Raw genomic sequence first — 22,651 nt, forward strand, 5'->3', positions numbered from 1 at the left:
TTTATCGTTCCGGCCTTCATAGGTGCTCGCTAACAGCACTTGCCCCTACAGTCTGTTAAGGCTATATGGGGGATCTTTGTACTTTTTGTTTTTTTCGGTAAAAATAAAATGAATTAAAACGAAAACAACTGCATCAAATAATTAAATAATAAAAATGGAAGCAGCTACTTTTTATTATTTCAATAATTGTATAGCTTTATTAAATAAATACATATTTTAAATTTAATTTATTTTATTTTTTACCTACGTGACTGACTTTACCGAAAAAACTAGAAAGTATGGATCCTTGCAGTCACGGTAAACTTCAAATCTAAAGGAGGATCTTTGTCTCTGTGTTTCAGTGGGGAGCGGTAGTGTAGCGATGAGCGCGCGACACTACGAACCCAGCCAACCCGAGTTCGATTCCTGCTCGTGACCAACACCTGTGACGATTATTTTAATGGTCCCGGGCGTCCCCGAGGTCGTCGACTCAACCTCAAATGAGTACTTGATGCGATGTGCTTACAGTGTCACTGGGGGGAACAGGTGACCGGGTGTGGTGCTGGCCACCCACTCCCTCTTGTGCCATTCCGGCCTTCATAGGTCCTACTCGCTAACAGCACTTGCCTCAATCGTCTTTGAAGGCAAAATGTTGATCTTTTTATTTATGTGTGTGTTGGTGAGCGTGTGTGTCAGTATGTGGTACAGCGGAAGTGTAGCGACAATGAATGTGAGGCATAGCCCAGACGAAAAACACATCTCTGCCACCCGTTCCCCCGCCCATGGCGTGGATGGGTGGAGGGCCAGATCGGACCTCGCACCTGGCCGAGGGCGTAATTGCTCAGTCACGCGACACCTCCTCTTCTGTCTCTTCCTTCTCCCCGCCTCTTCCATCTCCCCCATCTCTTCCTCGAGTCTCTCAGTCGGCCCTGGCTGTTGCCCCCGTGTGCTTCGCGCTCGACAGCAATGGCTTCAGACTTCTCCTGCTCCATTTGCCTGGAGTTGTTCAAGGTCCCCGTGAGTTTGAGCTGTGGCCACAGCTTCTGCAAGTCGTGCATAGAGAGCCACTGGGCAGTGCAGTCAGCGAAGGCCAGGTTCACCTGCCCCGAGTGTCGTGAGATTTATTACCAAAAACCAAAGCTGAGCAAGAATATCCTTCTTGCCAACATCGTCGCAGATTTAAATAAAATTAACATCGTCCCACGCCCAGGGAGGAGATGCAAGCGGCACGGGCAGGGCCTGGACCTCTACTGCAAGACGGACACACAGCTGATCTGCATGGGCTGCATGGGCGACCACAGGAGGCACGACATTGTCCCAGTGCAGGCGCAACGAGGGGAGAAGGCGGTGAGCAGAGCCTCTGATTCACGTCGCACGCACACCCCAAGTCGCATATTCGGCCTACTGCATTACAGTGCCCTGCTGTGACTAGTCATTGTTTGATAGATGTGTGTGTGTGTATTTGTCTATGTTTGGCGTGGTGCCGGTCGTCCACCGCCTCGTGTGCTGTGCCGACCTTCATATGTACTCTCTTACAGTACTTGCCTCAAAAGTATGTTAAGGCTATACGGGGGATCTTTATATGCGCCTGTATGTGACGTCCACTGCCACATTCCCACAGAACCGGTTCAGCGAACATTCCATACAGTCACGCACCCGGATATAGGGGCGAGGTGTGTGTGTGTGTCAGTGAGTCCGCCATTGTGAGTGTGTATGTATGTATGTTGAATTTATTGACACCATAGGTCGCCAACCGTGCTAAACTAAATGCAAACAGCAGTTTTTAAAGAAATGTGATTTCAATCTAGATTTAAAATTGCATAGCTCCAGTGGCTTCCTAAATTGGAACGAAGAGCATTATAAACGACCACAGATGTGAATAAAAAACGCGGGATGCAGTGACCGTCTTAATTTGATGGCTAGCAAAATGCCTCTGCGAAAATGAATGGAGTTTGCGTGATGGTTTATGTTTCTTGACGAGATCAGCAAGGGCCAGGTGCGGTAGGAGACTGCCAAACCACAGGGAGTGGATCTTATTTTGGAAAAAAAACGATGGTAGCATGGTGGTGAGATGTCGGAAGCTGTAATAATAAGAATGCATTTTATTTATCTTGCGCGTTTCCCATGCTCAAAGCACTGCTGCTCATCCCTTCCTACTGGATCCCCATACCCCTATCTGATGCGCTCCACATTTTTTCCTCTTTAAAATACAATTTTTACTTTCTCTTTACCGCACTCAATTTCCTTCCCCATGATTTACTGTCCCTCAGCTTCCTGCTCTTTTTTCTTCAATGATCTTGACTGTATCCTATCTACTCTTTCCAATTGCTTCTCCATTAATTCTACTGGGTGACTTTAACCTAAATATTACATCACCATCCACCTCTGCTTCTCTACTTATTGGCTCTTTCCACCTCCATCTCATCCCCTGTCCCCCAACTCATTCCTCTGGTGGAACACTTGATCTCATCTTCATTTCCAGTTGCTCAGCCTCCAGTCCCCTCGCCCTCCATCCGATCACTTACTAATGACTGTGACACTTCTAGTCCCCCCCCCCGCGCCACCTTCCCCGCCTTCCCATGCAGCTCCTCGCCTCCACCACAACCTACACTCCCTTAGCAACTGCACACTTATTCCATTGGTATCCTCATCTCTTCCCCCAATCCCTGATTTCTCTTCCCTGCTAAATTCAGCACTTTTTTCCTCGTTGAACTCGCTTGCACCTCTACTCCCTTTTTACGCTCAAGCCTCAGCACTGGCTCATGAGCAAAGCAGGGCACATCTGGAAGACCTCACCAACTAATGATTGCCATTCCTCATACTTCCCTACTTTCAAATTACACTTCTGCTCTGGAGGCTGTTCACCAACCGTACTTTATTTCCTTAATTTCTTCCCTATCTTCGCACCCTGCTCTGCTCTTCAATACCCATAATTCTCTGGTCCACCCATGCTCTACTGCACCTGTCACTTCCTCTTCTTCCCCCTCTCCTGTGGTCTTTTCCAACTACTTCACGACCAAGATCGACCACATTCGCTCCTTGCTCACTGCGCAACCCCCTGATATCCCTGCACCTAGTGACTCCTCCCTGCCCTACCCTACTACTACCTTTTCCTTAAATGCTTTCTCCCATGTTTTTCTTCTGGAGCTGTCTACCATCATCTCAAAAACCTGCCCACATTTTCCTCCCTCGATCCCATTCCACCTTCTCTTCTTCCATCCATTCTCCAATCCATTCTCCCCATTGTTATTCAAATTTCCTTGGCTCATTTTAACTCTTCCCTCTCGTCCGGCAAATTCCCCAACCCTTCCAAAACCACCATCATCCAACCGCTTCTCAAAACACCATCTCTAAATCCTTCTGTCCCCGCACACTATCACCTTATTTCTTTGCTTCCTTATTTCTCCAAACTTCTAGAACACGTAGTGTACTCCCGTCTTTCATCCTACATCTCTTTCCAATTGCTGTATTCCCTCGACCAGTCTGGTTTCTGCCCTCTCCACTCCACTGAAACTGCCCTCCTTCACACCCACAACCACCTGGCCAACTCGGGTCACTCCGGCCTATCCTCTGTCCTTATCTCTCTCGATGTATCTAACGCCTTCTACACCCTAGACCACTCCATCCTTTTATCTACTCTCTCCAACCTCGGCATCTCTGCAACCCATTTTTCTAAGCTCCGTTCCTACCTAATTTCCCATTCATTGACTATTTCAGCCACGCTCTTCCTCCCCCTCCCCGTCCCCCATCACGGTTGGTGTCCCCCAGGGCTTGGTACTTGGTCCCCTTCTGTTCTCCATATACACAACTTTCCTAGAGTCTATTATTTCTTCCTTTGATATTTCTTATCACCTCTTTGCCGATGACCCTCAAATTTCCTTATTTTCCAATTCATTCACCCCCAACTTTCTCTCTGCATCGCATCCTGTCTGACAATCCTGGATGACCCAAAACTTCCTTTCCCTAAATCCTTCCAAAACCTAGGTGCTTTTCTTTCCATCCTCCTGCTCATCCCCTCCTGCACCATCCCCCCCCCCACCCACTCAAATTATTCCACCCTCATTCTCGGTGTTCCCTTTCATTACACTCTTTCCTTCACTTCCCATATTGCCAATACTACTCGCACATGCCATTACCATCTGACAATCAGAAATATCTGCCCCCTCATCACCCCCACCGCTGCCAAACTCCTCGTGCACTCCCTTGTCTTCGCACGTCTTGATTACTGCAACTCACTCCTCGTTGGTTTCCCTGCTTATGCCTTTATCCCTCTCCAACACATCCAAAACGCAGCGACACACGCTGTACTCAACCTTCCCTACATGTGTCACTGCTCCCCTCTCCTTCAACAATTTCACTGGCTTCCTGTTTATCGCCGCTGTATTTTTGAATTCCTCACCCTAGTATTCCAAGCTTTGCATGGTCTTGCCCCCCACCTCTCCTCTCTCATTTATTTATACGTCCCTTTACACCCCTCCGATCTGAATCTTCCCTTCTTCTCTCTGTCCCTCCACCTCTTTGCGCCCAATCTCGATTTAGTGCTTTCTCTCTTCTTGCCTTGTTACACTGGAACAAACTCCCTCTCCACATTAGACTCTCCCCCTCACTTTCCTGCTTTCGCTCTGCCCTTAGGTCCTTTCTCTTTTCTATTGCTTTTTCTCTTCCACTGCCTCTAACCCACTCACAGTCCCCCCGTCCTCTTCCTCTGACGTCTCTAATTCCTGACCCAGCTCTGACGTCTCGCTTTCTCCATGTGCACCTAACCACGTCTCTCTCTTAGCCCTCCACCGTGCTCCTCAATCAGCCCAAATATCCAGCCACCAGAACCTCTGCCGCTACCACCCTTCACCTACCCTCATTCATGCCCAGCAATAGCACCTATCTATCCCATCACTTCACACATATTTCCACATACCCCGCTGCCTCTCATTCATGTTGCACCCATATGTCACCCTTATTCACCATCACTTTATTCCCCTACCCATGCAACATCAGCTCCTTACCCATGTCTCTACATCCATTCCATTACCTTCCTCACGAACAGCCATTCCACCCCATCTGTTCCTCCCTTTTAGCTCTTTTGTGTACCGCCGTCAGTTTGCATTGTAAAGCGCTCTAAAAAGGGCACTATATAGTCTAAATAGAATAGAATTAAGCAGAGGTGAGGAATGTTGATGGTTGCTTATGCTTCCACCAAAGATGAACACCAGTGGAGGGATGCAGGAAAAGCCATTGTGTCAGATGCCTTCTATGACCTCATATCACAGGTGCTAAAGTAGCCCTTCGGGATGGAGTCATCCTGTTAGGTGACTTTAATGTCCGAGTGGGTCATGACACTGGCACCTGGGCTGGAGTGGTTTGCAGCAAGGCTGTAGCCATGGAGTCAACATTGGGGGGGACCAAATCTTCAAGGGGGTCTGGGGGTCCCTCCCCAGAAAAAAAAATCTTAATTTGAAAACTAAATTTCTGCCATTTACTGCCTAAAATATTAAAAAATGCACTAACACATAGGATGGATTTTTTTTTACAATAATGTCTAATAGTGTATTGTATTACATTGCTGTTTTGTTCTTTATTACCTTTTCTTGTTTCATTGTATGTAATGGCAGAGATTAGGGATTAATAAATTACAACCATAACCACAATAATATAAACAGAAATCTATTTTATAGTAATATATTGGGGGGGACATTTTGAGAAAATTTTAATATATATATATTGGGGGGGATGTTTCCCCCCCAATATATATATTATAATTATGGCCTTGGTTTGAAGGCATGTGCCAAATCAGCCCAATAACAATGGTAGGAGGGTGCTATACTTCTATGCATCCCATGTGCTTGTAATTACCAACACGCTGTTCTGATATCGGCGCATCCAAGCATGATGGATGCACGCCAGGTCCTCAGAAGAACATCTTCTGGACGAAATAGTGATGGAACAGTGGATGCGGGCCCATGTCCTTGACACTTAAGACCCACCGTGGAGCTGACTGCCCACTGACCATCGGATTGTCACCTGTAAGATGCGCCTTCCATTCTTCCACTCTGGTGTTGGGCGTCCATCTTAGACCCCTTACAAACTCACAGTGACCTGGTGTCACCTACCTAATGAAAGTTGCAAGCAAGAATTTCGTCATTGCTTGCAGCTGGGCTTGGCATCGTCTCACCCTCCACCGGATGCCAAGGGGAAATGGGCGAGGTTTAGGAGTGTGGCTCATGCAGCTGCAATGGCTCCTTTGGGTACGTGGTCCAAACCTTCCCAGATACCTTGGCTGATGGAGGAGGTATTTTGTTTGGCTGAGAAAAGGTGAAAGACCCACTCCCACCGTCTACAGTATCCCACGTCGGACAATGAGGAGGCAAACCGCATGTTTTACACAGTTTTGGAGAGCCATGCATCGCTACAAGGAAGAGTGGTGGCCGTGGGTTGCTGAGAAGATTCTGTCTCAGTAGCCCGAAACCACAAATAACTCTTTAATTCCATAAAACAGTAACTTACGGCACCACACCGATCGCCATCCTTAGGGGAAAGATAGGTGATCCGATTGCCAACCCCCGGAACAGGTTGGCATGTTTGCTGAGCATCTCTGTCAGATCTTGGGGGAGAAGAAATCGCTCAGCCCAGAAAACATCATGGGGCAAGGTGCGGATGAACCTGCTAAGTCTGTGGTGCCTCAAATATTGTGAAAAGTAGTCACCCCCTGTGAGTGGCTGGCTGAAGTGCCATCTGTTGAGGAAGTACGGAAGGCAATCCAGAGTATGAGACTAGAAAAAGCGCCGAGCAAAGCTGATCTCCAAAGTAAACTGCTGAGGGAGAGTGACGGACTGCCATAGGTGAAGTCATAATAACAGTATGGACCACTCGACGGGTTCTTTTAGAAGGGGGACCACACAGACTGTAACAACTACTGGGGCATATCCCTCCTCAGTGTGCCGGGAAAGGTCCTGGCAAGGATTATTCAACATCACCTTGCCAGACACCCTGAGCAGAGGCTTGCAGAGCCCCAATGAGGTTTCAGGAAAGGGCGGTCCTGCACAGACCCCATATTTTCTGTCCGTCTGCTGCAGCAGAGGTGTAGGGAATTCCCAAAGGGGACCTACATCATTGCTTTATTGACCTGGGGAAGGCCTGTGATTCCATCAATAGGCCGGGGCTCTCGGTTGTTAGTCGTGCTTTTGTAGTCCCTGAAATGCTTCTCACAATCATGAAAAACCTTCATGATGGTTGGCAGGCCCGGGTAAACCTACGTGGCCAGGAGTCCGAGCCATTCTCTGTTCACCTTAGAGTGAGACAGGCATGTCCTCTGGCTCCTACATTATTTCACATATTTTTCGACCACTTAGTTTGAGAAGCTTTCCATGGCTGTACCTGAATCTCCATCTGAAACAGATACAATGGGAAGCTGATCGATGCCCAGGTGTGGTCGAGGGATGGCTCCCTGTTGGTCAATCTGGTGATTGCTGCTCACTCATAGGAGTTGGAGGCACTGCTGCTTGACCTGGAGCGTGCTACTAAGAGGGTGGGTCCTTACCATCAGCCCTTCCATAACTTAGCAGCTGCCTGAGTATTTTGTGATATCAAGCCCTCCAACCGCTCAACTCACTATTGGCGGGCAGGTTGTGGGGAGAGTGGAGAAGTTTCTGTACCTGGGAATTGTGCTTATGATCAGCTCCGGTTTCACAGCAGAGGTCTCACTCCGATTCAGTTGAGCGGCATTGTCTTTTCATCAGTTGTGCAACGCCGTGTGGAAGTTACCTGTAATACAATACACTATTAGACAGGTCGTCTCGGCCATGGTCATACCCTCCCTTCTCTATTCTTGCAAAACGTGAACCTCCGAATGGAACATCTATGCCGGTTAGAAACATTCAGGTTGGTCTGCCTACGATCCATTTTGGGTTTAATCAGGCTGAATTGTGTGAGGAGCTCACAAATCCTTAAAATATTTGGAAACAGACCCATCAGTTAGCTCCTCCGACAGGCAAGGCTGCATTGGCTGGGTCACGTAACTCACATGCCCAGCCACCGCATGCCCTAACAGCTTTTGTATGGCTGGATAGAGGGGGCTAGATGGGCAGAAAAAAACGGGGGCCAGGGAGGGGTGCTGGACCTCAGACATTGAAACACCGTAGCAAAAATCTGATAATCGTTGCTCTCAGGGAGGAAAGCGGCTGATCCAGACATTGCATTCATTTTATTTTTTATTAAGTTCTGTTCAGTTAGTTTCCTACCACCCTCCCTCCCGTTCTTCTCTTTTCTACTGGTTAAGCCACTGCTCCCGCCTGTTATCCCTACTGTTGTAAGGTAGTGAACCCGGGACTCAGACCATCAACTCACTCCACTTTAGAGGCTAGTGTAATCATGGACGCCTGAACCCCTGACTCAACATCAGGAACTCAGTGGTGCAATCAGTCTTCTAACCTCTGAGATTCCTAGGCTTCCTCTCTATTGACATTGAGTGGTTAAAGGTGGATCATAGGAGGTATAGATTTCAAATTATTCAGGGATCTATGGAGCAGGAGCTGTCCCCGTGTTCATCGTGAGTTTCACTCCTCTGGCTGTGCAGGGGCAGCTGAGCTCCATGATGCAACAACTGAGCATGAGAGAGGAGACAGAGACCTCCATCGTTAGTGGCCCTGTGGACTCAACCAAGACTGTGGAGGTGAGAATTCACACTCATTCAATGCATAACTGCACCGGGAAAGACTCACAATGTGTGTTACCTGTAGTTTACGGTACAAACCCAGGACTCTTGGTTTCCAAATATTATGTATGGGACCCTTTTTGCCACCAGAAACAAAATTATAAAAAAAGAAAAAGAAATGTATGTCCCTTTCTGGTAGTCATACAGGAGGTATTAAGATGTTAAAACACCAAATAGATACGTATTAAAAAGAATTAAGTCTGCGCTAACCACACAGACTTATGGTAAAACATTGTGGTAAAATATGACCCGAGCTATAAACGCTTTTGCATTCACATTGTCCTTGTGCTGTTCACCTTTTGGCACTCATTGCTCGACAGCACCGGTGAGACAGAGCCATAGCTTTGGTGCAGGCTAATTAGTTTCAAAGACAGTGCATGCAGAATCAAAGCATATTTGTTGAGCATGTTTTCCCTCCAGTAATGTGTGGTTAATGTAGACTTGTCTATTTGGAGTTTGAACATCTTAACTGCTCCTGCATTATTGCCAGAAATAGTCATATGTTTTTCTTATTTTTATTATCTCCACGAATTGTGTATTGACTGTAACTTAATTAATATTCATATAGAGCACCTTTACTCAAGGCGCTTACAATAGTTTAAAAACAGTGATGGAATAAAATAATGCAGTTGGCACGGGCATGCAAGCATTGAGGAATTGGTAACATTCCTCAATCTGATCCCTAAGTACTATCTACTTAGGGATCACGAAAGAGCAGGGGAGGGACGGGAAGGAGTGGAGGGGTGAGGGAATGGAAGAGGAAGAGAATAGGATATAGAGAAGTGAGGCTTTAAGAGAGAAACGAAAGGAGATTGAGGGGTACTGCTTAATGCACATGGGAAGTGTTAAGTATTTGACCAGAGTTCAGTCTATGGGCAGTGTTAAATCTATGGGCAGTGTTGAGTTTATGGACAGTGCTGCTTAATGGTTGCAGTGAAGCGGTGTTGATTCCAGTGGAGGGGTGCAAGGAGGGAGAAGGACCGAAAACGGGATTGGGCACTGGGAAAGGGAGAAACAGAGACGATTAGGGAAGGAGATGACGGGAGGGAGTTGAGAGTGACTGTGATGCTCCTCGCTGCCGCCACAAGCAGCAGCAGAGCAGACAAAGGGGAGGTTGAGCGGCAGCTATGACGAGCTCCTGCGACTCATCTCTGAGGACAAGGCCTCGGCGCTGAGGGCCATAGACAAGGAGCGTGACCTCAAGCTCTTGGAGATCCGGCAGGAGATTGAGAAGAACCAGGCGACTCTGCGCAGCCTGACGGAGGTGCTGAGCAGAATCCGTAGCCTCGAGGAGACCGAGGACCCTGTGGAGTTTCTCGAGGTGCCACGCGCGGGAAGCACACGGCGTTGGGCCAGACTCATCCAGCTCAGTGTGCTCTGTCAGTGTGTGTGCTGCGCTTGTCTGTGCTGTGGCCACATGCCCAAGCAGCTTCTATTTGGCCGGATAAGGGGGGCTAAACGGGCACAGCATGGAATGGGGAAGCGATGGGCTGATATGGTACATGTGGATGTGGAGCTGATTGGACTTGCAGATGACCGGTACCAGCGGTGTCAAGATCGGCCTTTGTGGAGAATGGACGCTACTGGGCAATTGGAGGGAGTCACCCTTCAGCAACAACAGAGAGAAGATGAGCGATGCTTATGTAGTGGGTTCGAATTATGTGCGCACACACACACAGCTTGGAGGCACCACTATTTATTAAACGGTAAGTAATATAACATTGTACATGAGGTGGTGACCACCTTCCTCCACTCACTAACACTCTGGAACAACCCGGGACTAGAGGACCGATGATATCGTCTTCACTTCGGAGTACAACAGCATCGCTCTGGGTTCACACCACGCTTATATCTGCTCTGGCGTGGCCGGCTCCGCCCAGGCTGCGCCTCCCTTCCCAGGCCACGCCTCACGGGAGGTCTGGGTTCCTCCACCACGTGACCCCCCAGGCACCCCCTTGGGGCCCCCAGCCCTCGTACAGGCCGAAACAGTAGTGACGTCCTATGCCACTACACTTACAACGAGTGGATCACTGGGTGGATGAAACACAGTCAAACCATGACAACTGGGTCTGTCTTGTGACCTCCTGCATCTAGCTTAGCACAGCAGTCAACCAAGGGCACATGGGTCTTTCCCATGACCTCTTGCACCTAGCCTGCCAGCGAGCCTTAGACACTTTGTGTCCAAAAAGTACACCTAGCCTGGCACAAGCGCCGTGGTCACCACCACTTTGTGTCGATTGGTGGCTGTAGTTGTATGCATGTGTGCAGCGTGTGTGCTCTGTGTATGTGCTGTGTTGGTGTGTTTCCTTCTTGATGCTCGGCTCCTCGAACAACCCCACACACTCACTGCTCGATATTTAAGGGAAATTTGCTGATATTTAAACCGACTGCTTTGTATTGTGCATTGATTCTCGGCTGTGTGTGGTCTACCTGTTGTCTGCATGCTGTCCGTGTGTTAGGGCTGCACTCTACACTGGGCAAGGTAGGGCTGCCCCACCTCACTCACGTTCGCCTCAACCCCATTCCACCGATGCTCACGAGGGACCCGCGCGTGGTTCTTTCAGCTGCCATGTGTAATAATCCTTCGGAGACGGCTTCGGAATCGGTCCTCTTTATTTTCACCTCCACAATACACTTTACTCACACACGCTCCGTTGCTGGCAGACAACGGAGAGCGGGCAGACTTCACACCAGTTCCCACCGCGCACGTGGCACCCAGAGCCCCCGTACGCGCGTGGCTCTCGCTCTCTTCGTTTCCCAGTCTGCTCTCGATCGTTCTCTCTCACTCTCTCTTAATCCCTTCGTCACGTGGTCCCCCCAGCCAATCCTCCATGGACAGCCTCGACCATTCTCGATGGTTCCCTGTCACTCCCGGGACCACGCCTCTCATCCGGATCCCCATTAGCTGGGGCCCCGAATGGCTAGGCCAATCACTCCCGATGACATGCCATGATCACGCCGGGCCCACGCTCCCTATCTCAACCCTTATTGGCTACAAAGCAGGACCAGCAAGCCAATCCCCACGTGAACCCTCTATGGCTGTTATTACATCACCCCCCCCCCCCCCCCGGTGAAAAAAATTTAGCCGTCTCGGCTGGGAAAGGGTGATGAACCAATTCCGAAACATCTTATTAGGGCACCAAGGTGCGTTTAACAATACGAGGGTGAACCGGCGTCCCCGTGCCTAACAACATTTAAAACAGTCACCCATGAAAAATCACGACATACATTAGGGCGCCCCTGCAGCGCAGTAACGACAGGGAATTTAGCGAAACGATCAAACGTTAACGAAACGGAAGAGATTTCGACCACGTACGCGACGCGGGACCCTCTCCGCTCCCAGCGCATGGTCGCTTTGCTTCCGGATGGACAGGAGGTGGTAGGCTCGAAGAAGAAGTAGGTTGTTGGTGCTTGGTCACGTCCAGGGCAGGCCCCGTTGGAGGGGGGGCGGCTGGGGCCTCCTCAGCCCTCAGAACCTGTTCATCTGTAGGAGGCACAACACAGTCCCCCTTGGGATCAACGGGTGTGGCAATCGGCGTAGTCGGCTCGGCAGAACCCGGCAGGTCAAATAGTGGGGATGAAGGGCCGACACGCGCATCAACATAGGGTTTAAGTCGTGAGGAGTGAACATACCACCGCCGTTTTCCGTACTGAACGCGGATACTTTGTGAGTTCTGAACATCTACCAGCGTCACAGGCCCCCGCCACGGCCTGTGCAGTTTGGGGGATGTGCCCGCCGGTACCTGGGGGCAGTGGAGCCACGCCAGGTCCCCCACTGACCAAGGCATGCGAGTATGCGATCGACGCGCATACCGTTCGTTCCTTGCCTGGGCACGGGCCGTCGCACACCGGGCAGCCTCTCGCGCCTCCGTTACTCGTTCAAGCGAATCACGCACGTGGTCAGGCAAGGAGCGGGACGGTCGTGTACTCGGCTTACATAGCTGCACATCGATGGGTGGAACATTTTCACGGCCATACATAAAAAAAAATGGTGAGTATCCCGTAGACGTGTGTGGAACCATGCAGTAAGCCGCTAAGACGCCTGGTATGTGCAGGTCCCAATCGGTTTGCTTTTCACTGACCGTGTGACAAAGCATAGCCGAGAGGGTACGGTTGAATCGTTCCACCATACCATCTGTTTGTGGATGGTATGGAGAAGTGCGAATTTTCTTCGTACCCAGCACGTCACAAACTTCCTTAAGCAATTTAGAAGAGAAATTCCGCCCTTGATCTGTGAGCAGCCTCTCAGGTGCCCCCTTGTCCATGACATACCCGTTCAAGAAAGCGTCGGTAATGGACGCTGCCGTTTGGTCGGTCAGAGGCCAGGCCATCGGCCATCGAGAAAAATATTCCACCCCGACCAGAAGGTATTTATTGCCCCTAGCCGACGGGGGAAACGGGCCCAGAATATCGAGAGCAACCAATTCGTTGATACGGGACACCTCAATGGAACGTAACGGTGGTACATAGGGGTTCCGAGGCGGCTTCCTCTTCGCACAATCCTGGCATGAGCAGACAAAGTCATTGACGTCTGCCGTCATACCGGCCCAAAAAAAATCCTTCTGCATCGCGGCCAAAGTCTTTTGGACGCCGAGGTGCATCAACTTATCAGCGTGCAGAGCACGGAGCAGGTCGTAGCGAAGCGAAGTAGGCACCACCAAGCGTGGTCGGTCAGACAACCCGTCGGTACACATTAACAATCCCGACTTGCCTCGGAACATCTGCCACTTCCAGCCCGCCAATTGAGATTTTTGTTTCCCTATCAATTTCCGTAGCGGAGACAGCGAGGCATCAGCCTACTGCTAACGTAACCAGACCGTGTGCGGCAGCCGTAAGGTATCATCGGTGTCCACCGACACCTGCTGGTCGTCCTCCTCCGCTTTCGCCCCTGCATCGTCCTCATTCGCTATCGCCCCCATAACCGGACAGGGCGAGGTGGGCGGTGCCGCACAGCGGTGCGTGCCCGTCAGGCAAGTGCACGGAGGAAGGGGCGGCAGCCTTGAGAGCGCGTCAGCGTTCGCGTGACGGGCCCCCTTTCGGTATGTAATATCGAAGGAAAATTCCTGTAACGATTCCAACCACCGAGCCAATTGGCCTGGTGGTTGATCCAATTTCAAGGAGTATTGCAAAGCCGCATGATCAGTGTGAACTAGGAACTTCCGTCCATACAGGTACGGCCGGTACAATCGAACAAAGTGGACAATTGCCAAAAGTTCTCGTCTTGTCACGCAATAGCGCGTTTTCGCAGGGGATAAAACCCTGCTGCCGTACGCCACCACTCGCTCAACCCCGTCCTTACGTTGCGACAAAACGGCCCCAATGCCGATATCACTAGCATCCGTATCAAGGATGAACGGCTGTGAGAAGTCTGGGTAATCTAGCGTAGGCGCCGTGGCGAGGTGGTCCCGAAGTGCCACAAAATAACTTTCCTCCTCCGCTCCCCATTTAAACCTTTGATTTTTGCCAGTCAGAACGTGTAATGGTTTTGCCAACGTCGCAAAGTTCTTAACGAAGCGGCGATAATAGGAAGCGAACCCAATAAATCGCCGAACATCACCCACTGAAGTGGGTGTGGGCCACTCTCGTACGCATTTGGTTTTCAGAGGGTCAGTGGACACGCCGTCTGAACTGACAATATGACCCAAGTAACGGACGGAGTGTTGCAGAAGGTGGCATTTTTTAGGTTTAAACTTAAGGTCAGCCGCACACATTCTTTGAAAAACCGTCTCTAGGCGTTGGAGGTGTTCCTCGAACGTGCGGCTGAAGACAATTATATCGTCTAGATATGAAGCACGTTTCCCACTGTAGTCCAGCCAACATCAATTCCATGAGCCGCTGAAACGTCGCCGGCGCCGCATTCAAGCCCATAGGCAACTGATTAAATTCAAAGAGACCTTGCGGCATGCAGAATGGCGTTTTGGCCTTCGACTCATCGTCGAGGGGAAGCTGCCAGAAGCCCGAGGACAGGTCAAGGGTGGAAAATAATTTAGCACCCGATAAAGCATCCAATGAATCATCCATCCTCGGTAAGGGGTACGCATCCGCCACCGAAATTTTGTTCAACCGGCGGAAATCAACGCAAAATCTCGTACCACCATCCTTTTTCTTAACCAGAACGACGGGCGCGCCCCAAGGGCTGTTGGACGGCGAAATAATATCCGCCGCCAGCAATTCATCTACCGCTCCGCGCACGTGTTCCCTTTCCGCCGGGCTCATGCGATGAGGGTGCATACAGATGGGAGGTGACGCACCGGTGTCAATATGGTGCGACAAAAGCGACGTGCGGCCGAGGTCCAAATCATTTTTGCTGAAAACATCAGCGTACCGTAGCAATAGTGAACGCAGGGCGTTCCTTTGTTCATTCGACAAGGAAGAATTCTCTCCGCATAAATCTGCGATCCAGCGTTCTTGTGAACGATCGTGCGGAGGCCCACCCGCGGGCATCCGAGCGCGCGGCGTTTTGTCACAAGAGGCGAAATCGGTAGTGGCGTGAGCCAGCACCGACCCCTCCGGAACAATAACGCGGTCAGGTCCCCCATTTAACACCTGTATGAAAGGTGCTTGACCTGGTCGCACGATCGTTTGTGCCGCCGCCAAAGATAAAGATTTAGATACCGAATTCGATGGGGATAGCAGTACGCCCTTCGCATCCCTTCCCATTCGAAGGGGTTTTCAATAACGCAGCGGAATTAGCATTTGCGCTCCCGACGGAACCTCCACCGTAGCAGCAACAACGGCAGTAACTGCGTTACCTGTAGGCGCGTTGGCCAACAGGGAAGGCAGGAACGCCATTCTACGACCCCCCGGCATTTCCAAACAGTCCTGGTCGACCCGTATTCTCAGCGGCATCTGGCGCAGGAAATCAGTACCGAGTAAGCATGGAACAGCTAGCGAGCGAGAGATTAACACAGGTCCTGCGGCGGTAATATTTCCGATAGCGATGCTCACATCTACCTGGCCACAGATACCCATGCTTCCCCCATTTGCGGCGACACACGCATCATTAACCCTGCGTATCCGCGAAGTAGGAATGGACAACAAATGGAAAATAACATCTGAAATGATGGTGGCAGACGCGCCCGTGTCCACCAAGATACGGACGTCAACGCCGTCGATGGTACCGCGTACCGTCGACGAGCTCGATGCCGCAGCCACAACCCTGCGAGCCAATTTTTTCCACTGTGTAGCAGAGCGCGTAAATGTAGCAGGAGAAGTAAGATCATCCACAGGAGTGTAAGAATGAGTGCGAGTGGATGAGTGATGTGACAAGACCTGACGGGTGTCCGATTTGTGCCGACTCGCCCGAGGTTGTTGCAGCTCCGCAGCAGGTGGAGGAGATGGAGGTCCCCTTGGCGGAAGAGGCGACAGCAGAGGTCGGCAGCGGCAGTCACGGGCGAAATAGCCCCGTCTGCCGCACTTGAAGCACGCGGCCGATGTCGGCCGGCGGTCGGACGACCCGGCCCTTGCGCGTGGACGGCCCGTGTAGTCGCCACGCTGGTCGCGCAGCCGCCGTCCCGGAATCCTATGCGGAACAGCAGCAGCCAGCATGTCGTCGTCGCCCGAGTCGTTGGAGCAGTGGACCACCAGTCGTGGAGACCACCCTAAAGGCGGCCCGTCGATTTCTGGTTTCCCCGTCCACGCCGCCATCTGGTCCCAACGCTTAATATTAAATTTAGTGTCCAGGCAACGCGCCACCCATCGCGATGTAAGCGGTTCGTGGCCGCACACTGGTAGCGAAATGTTGAGCTCCTGAGCCAACTCCAGCATACGGGAAAGGATGAGAGGATCCAAATGGTCGGCCGTCGCGTCGGCGATTCCTCCGATGCTCGGCGACGCGACATAAATTTTCTGGTGGCTGACGTTGGTGGGTCATAAAATTCCGCCATCTCTGCGAACGCGTCCCGCAGTGTCTTCTTCTTGGACGCCGGGATGGAGCGGAAGACCCCCAGAGAAACATCGTCAAGCAGTGTAGGTAGCACTCCCAGTGCTTCATCCTCCGTCCAGTTGACGGATCTAACAGCTGACTCGAAGCGCCACGTAAAAGCACTCCAATCGCCCCCGGCGATAAATTCTTTAATTTGTGGAAGGCGATGTCCGCGGTGGCAAGCGCGCGCCGCGGGCGTCTCCGACTGCCGTTCCCGCTCTCCACCCGTTGCAGGCAAAATGGCGTCCGGCGGCCGCGTGGCGGTAGGCGCGCCCAAAATGGCACCCGACGGCTCCTGCGCAGCCGCCCCACCCAAAATGACGGCGTCCTCCCACGTGGCAGGAGCAATGGCGGACGCAGATTCCTTTGCAGGACCCCTTCCCGCGGCGTCCAGCTGATCGGCGATCTGGCGACCTGCGGCTGGTGAGGACGCCACCGCGGTCACCAGGCTAAGCAGAATGGCGCGTAATGACTCAATCTGCTCCGCCATCAGCCGCCACTCGTCTTTTGTTCCAGCGGTGGTCGCATCTTCCCCTGGTCGACGCTGAGAGGCGTCGAGGAGAATATTATCAGCTGGCGGCATAGGGGCTGTAGCTCCCAACAGCTCATCTTCATCCGTCTCGACCTCTTCCTCCGATAGAGGCACGGGCAGGTTCTTTTTTATGGGGTGCTTGGACATCTTGACGATCGTCCAAACAGTCGCAGAAGCACTTCTGATACCAGTGTAATAATCCTTCGGAGACGGCTTCGGAATCGGTCCTCTTTATTTTCACCTCCACAATACACTTTACTCACACATGCTCCGTTGCTGGCAGACAACGGAGAGCGGGCAGACTTCACACCAGTTCCCACCGCGCACGTGGCACCCAGAGCCCCCGTACGCGCGTGGCTCTCGCTCTCTTCGTTTCCCAGTCTGCTCTCGATCGTTCTCTCTCACTCTCTCTTAATCCCTTCGTCACGTGGTCCCCGCAGCCAATCCTCCATGGACAGCCTCGACCATTCTCGATGGTTCCCTGTCACTCCCGGGACCACGCCTCTCATCCGGATCCCCATTAGCTGGGGCCCCGAATGGCTAGGCCAATCACTCCCGATGACATGCCGTGATCACGCCGGGCCCACGCTCCCTATCTCAACCCTTATTGGCTACAAAGCAGGACCGGCAAGCCAATCCCCACGTGAACCCTCTATGGCTGTTATTACATCATGTATCCCTCATTTCGAGTCTCTCTCTCTCTGTGTGTTTGCCACGCCATGCCTCGTGGACCAATCGCGCAGCTTTGCGAGTCTGGGATGCCAGCGGACGGAGCCCCGACGGCCCAGCTCGCCGCTGGGGTTTGAGGAGGCGGCGGTTCCGCTGCAGAAGCGGATCGATGAGCTCCTTCGCTCATTCAAAGCCTCTGCATGCGCACCCGGGGGGACCCTCGCTCTGCACAGCAGCCCAAAGACTCCCAGAGGAGGTGGTTACTGCGTAGATAGTCTGCCAATGAATCGACACAGCGATTCACCCTCAATGATCAATGCACTAACATGGCTATCGGATCGACTATGAGCGGAATCGATACAAAATACACCTCGAGACACGATACGCAAAAGCATATACTGTATGGGCAAAGACACGGTCCCTTCGAGCAAGGCCACGCCTACTTTCGTATGTTGGCAGATTGATTTTCGGTGATTTCGTTGGGTGTCCAATTTAATATTACAGTGCCGTTGTTCTGGTTAGGGTTGATGTTGCTGGTGAATGGTGATGCTGTTAATGATGATGGTGATGTTGCTGATGATAATGATGATTCATAATCAACGTTTTTTTTTTTTGGGTTTAGATCGCGTTATTTATAAATGTGTCGTAACCCTCCACCACCCGACACGGCCAATCAGTAAAATGTGTCACGTTGACAAAAGACAAATAGTTCACTGCTTTAGCCCACCGGTGTGTTGAAGCCACAACATTTACAATTTGAGTACGACGTTTCGCTGGTAATTGCATCCAGCATCATCGGGCAATTCGCCAGAATGGTGAGGCTCTGCTGTTTCTCCCGTTCTTATAGAGAGCAGCAGAGAACGGGAGAAACAGCAGAGCCTCACCATTCTGGCGAATTGCCCGATGATGCTGGATGCAATTACCAGCGAAACGTCGTACTCAAATTGTAAATGTTGTGGCTTCAACACACCGGTGGGCTAAAGCAGTGAACTATTTGTCTTTTGTCAACGTGACACATTTTACTGATTGGCCGCGTCGGGTGGTGGAGGGTTACGACACATTTATAAATAACGCGATCTAAACCCAAAAAAAAAAAAAAACGTTGATTATGAATAACATTGGTCGCGAAAGCCTACGTGTTAAACTGATAATGATGATGTTGGTTACGATGTTGATGATGATGTTGCTGATGGTGATATTGCTGCTGATGGTGATGTTGGTAATGTTGATGCTGCTGATGGTGATGATGATGTTGCTGATTGTGTTGTTGCTGATGATGATGCTGATGTTGGTCACGATGTTGATGATGTTGCTGATAGTGATGGTGCTGATGGAGATATTGCTGCTCGTGGTGATGTTGATAGTGATGTTGCTGATGGTGATGTTTCTGATGTTGCTGATGGTGATGTTGCAGATGATAACAATGTTGCTAGTGCTGGTGTTGCTATTGATGCTGCTGATGATGTTGTTGATGGTAATGTTACGGCTGTTCATGATGTTGATGAAGATATTGGTGATTGTGTTGTTGACGATGGTCCTGTCGCTGATAATGATATTTCTGATCTTGTTGTTGCTGATGATCATATTGGTGATGATGATGGTGGTATTGCTGATGTTGCTGTTGCTAATGTTGCTGATGTTGCTGATTGTGTTGTTGCTGATGGTGTTGCTGATGATGATGTTGCTGATGGGGATATTGCTGTTCATGGTGATGTTGCTAATGTTGAAGCTGCTAATGTTGCTGACGATGATGCTGTGGTTGATGGTAATGTTGCGGCTGATGCTGATTTTACTGATGATGATGCTGATGGTGATGTTGGTGATGTTTATGCTGCTGATGGTGATCATTATGATGTTGCTGATTGTGTTGTTAATGATGATGTTGCTGATGATCATTTTGCTAATGGTGATGTTACTGATGATGCTGATGTTGGTCACAATGTAGATGATGATGATGTTATTGATAGTGATGTTGCTGATGGTGATGTTTCTGATGGTGCTGATGATGATAATATTGCTAGCGCTGTTGCTGATGGTGATGTTTCTGATGGTGCTGATGATAATGTTGCTAGTGCTGTTGCTGATGATGATGGTAATCTTGCTGTTGATGCTGCTGATGATGTTGATGATATTACGGCTGATGATGATGTTGATGAGGATGTTGCTGATGGTACTGTCGCTGATGATGAGCTTTATAATGTTGATGTTGCTAATGATCATTTTGGTGATGCTGATGTCAATGCTCCTCATGGTGATATTACTGATGGTGTTGTTGCTGATGGTGATATTGCTGATGGTGATGATGACGCTGATGTTGGTAGCGATGTTGATGATGTTGTTTATGGTAATGTTGCGGCTGATGCTGATGTTGCTGATGATGTTGCTGACGATGTTGATGTTGTTGCTGATAGTGATGGTGCTGATAATGTTACTTATGGGGATATTGCTGGTTGTGATTGTACTGATGGTGATGTTGCTGATGATAACAATGTTGTTAATGCTGTTGTTGCGGATAATGTTAATAATGGTAATTTTGTTGCTGATGGTGCTGATGATGATGTTGTTGGTGGTAGTGTTGTGGCTGATGATGATGACGATGTTACTTATCGTGTTCTTGCCGATGGTAATGTTGTTGATGAGCTTTCTGATGTTGATATTGCTGATGATCATGTTGGTGATATTGATGTTGCTGATGGTGATATTGCGGATTGTGTTGTTGCTGATGGTGCCAATGATGATGTTGCTGATGGGCATATTGTTGCTCATGGTGATGTTGTTGATGTTGAATCTGCTGATGCTGATGTTGCTGATGCTTATGTTGATGATGGCGCTGATGGTGATGTTGCTGATGATGTTGATGATTGTGATGTTGCTAATGCTGTAGTTGCTGATGATATTGATCGTAATTTTGCGCGTGATACTGATGTTGCTGTTGTTGATGATGGTGCTGATGATGATGCTGTTGGTCACAATGTTTGCTGATGTTTCTGATGCTGATGCTGCCGATGTGGGTCACGATGTTGCTGATGATATTGCTGCTGATGGTGATGTTGCCGATATCGATGCTGCTGATGGTGATGTTGCTGATGTTGCTGATGATGATATTGCTGATGATGATATTGCTGATGATGATGTTGTTGATTTTGTTGTTGCTGCTGATGCTGCTGATGGTGATGTTGCTGATGGTAATGTTGCGGCTGATGATATTTCTCATGTTGATGTTACTGATGGTGATATTGCAGTTTCTTATTTTGCTGATAATGATGTTGCTAATAATGATGTTGCTAATAGTGTTGTTGCTGATGATGATGTTAATGGTAATCTTGTTGCTGAGATATTGCTGATGGTGCTGATATTACTGATGCTTCGGATGATGTTGATGGTGGTGCCGTTGCTGATGGTAATGTTGCGGCTGATGCTATGTTGATTAGAATGTTTCTAACATTGTTGTTGCTTATGGTGCTTTTGCTGATGAGCTTTCTGATGTAGATGTTGCTGATGATAATTTTAGTGATGCTGATGTTGATGTTGCTAATGCTGTTGTTGCTGACGTTGTTGATGGTAATGTTGCGACTGATGCTGATGGTGATGTTGGCGATGGTGCTGTTGGTCACAATGATGTTGCTGAGGATGTTGCTAATGTTGCTGATAGTAATGCTACTGAGGGTGATGTTGCTGATGATGATGCTGATGTTGGTCGCGATGTTCCTGATGATATTGCTGCTGATGGTGTTGTTGCTGCTGATGATGGTGGTGATGTTGCTGATGATGTTGCTGATGGTGATATTACGGTTTCTGATTTTGGTGATGTTTGCGATGGTGATGTTGCTGCTGATGAGATTTCTGATGTTGATGTTGCTGATGGTGATATTGCTACTCATGGTGATGTTGCTGATGGTGATGTTGCTAATGCTGTTTCACTGATGATGTTGTTGATGGTAATGTTGCGACTGATGGTGATGGTGCTGTTGGTTGTTGATGATGTTGCTAATGTTGCTGAGGGTGATGTTGCTGATGATGTTGCTGATGGTGATATTATGGTTTCTGATTTTGGTGATGTTGCTCATGGTGATGTTTGTGATGGCGATGTTGCTGCTGATGATGATGGTGATGATGTTGATCATGGTAATGTTGTGGCTGATGAGATTTCTGATGTTGATGTTGCTGATGGTGATATTGCTGCTCATGGTGATGTTGCTGATGTTAATGCTGCTGATGGTGATATTGTGGTTTCTGATATTGGTGCTGGTGATGCTGCTGATGATGTTACTGATGGTGATATTGGAGTTTCTTATTTTGCTGATGTTGCTAAAGCTTATGTTGCTAATAGTGTTGTTGCTGATGATGATGTTGATCATGCTAATCTTGTTTCTGATGATGTTGCTGATGGTGCTGTTGGTGGTGGATATGTTGCTGATGGTAATTTTGCGGCTGCTGCTATGTTGATGATGATGATGTTGTTGCTGATGGTGCTTTTGCTGATGGTGCTTTTGCTGATGATGAGCTTTCTGATATTGATAATTTTTGTGATGCTGATGGTGATGTTGCTGATGTTGATGATGGTAATGTTGTTGATGGGGCTGATGTTCTCACAGATGCACGCTCACTGACTCTGGACACAAATTCAGCCCACGACCTTCTCCAGGTGTCCCTGGATCTCAGGATGGTGACGCGGACCGGTGTCTCCCAGCACCGCCCCAATCACCCACACCGGTTTGACTTATATCCACAATCCCTCTGCCGTGAGAACTTCTCGTCAGGCCGGCACTACTGGGAGGTGGACGTGGAGGGCGCGGAAAGCTGTCGGGTTGGAGTCGTATACGGGATGATCCCACGGAAA

At 49.7% G+C, this 22,651-nt stretch overlaps 1 protein-coding gene across 1 annotated transcript in view; it reads left to right on the top strand.

Moving 5' to 3' along the window:
* Positions 1-840: 840 nt before the first annotated feature.
* Positions 841-22,651, top strand: part of LOC144737255 (zinc-binding protein A33-like) — a 28,777-nt gene continuing 6,966 nt past the window's right edge. Inside the window, 5 exon segments of the mRNA XM_078619976.1 lie at positions 841-1,326; positions 8,549-8,644; positions 11,146-11,168; positions 17,886-18,067; positions 22,407-22,650. Coding sequence (XP_078476102.1) covers positions 946-1,326; positions 8,549-8,644; positions 11,146-11,168; positions 17,886-18,067; positions 22,407-22,650 — 926 coding nt within the window. The 5' untranslated portion in view covers positions 841-945.

Source organism: Lampetra planeri, chromosome 66, assembly GCF_965212315.1.
Source record: "Lampetra planeri chromosome 66, kcLamPlan1.2.h2, whole genome shotgun sequence".
In the NCBI taxonomy this organism is placed as follows: Eukaryota; Metazoa; Chordata; class Hyperoartia; order Petromyzontiformes; family Petromyzontidae; genus Lampetra; species Lampetra planeri.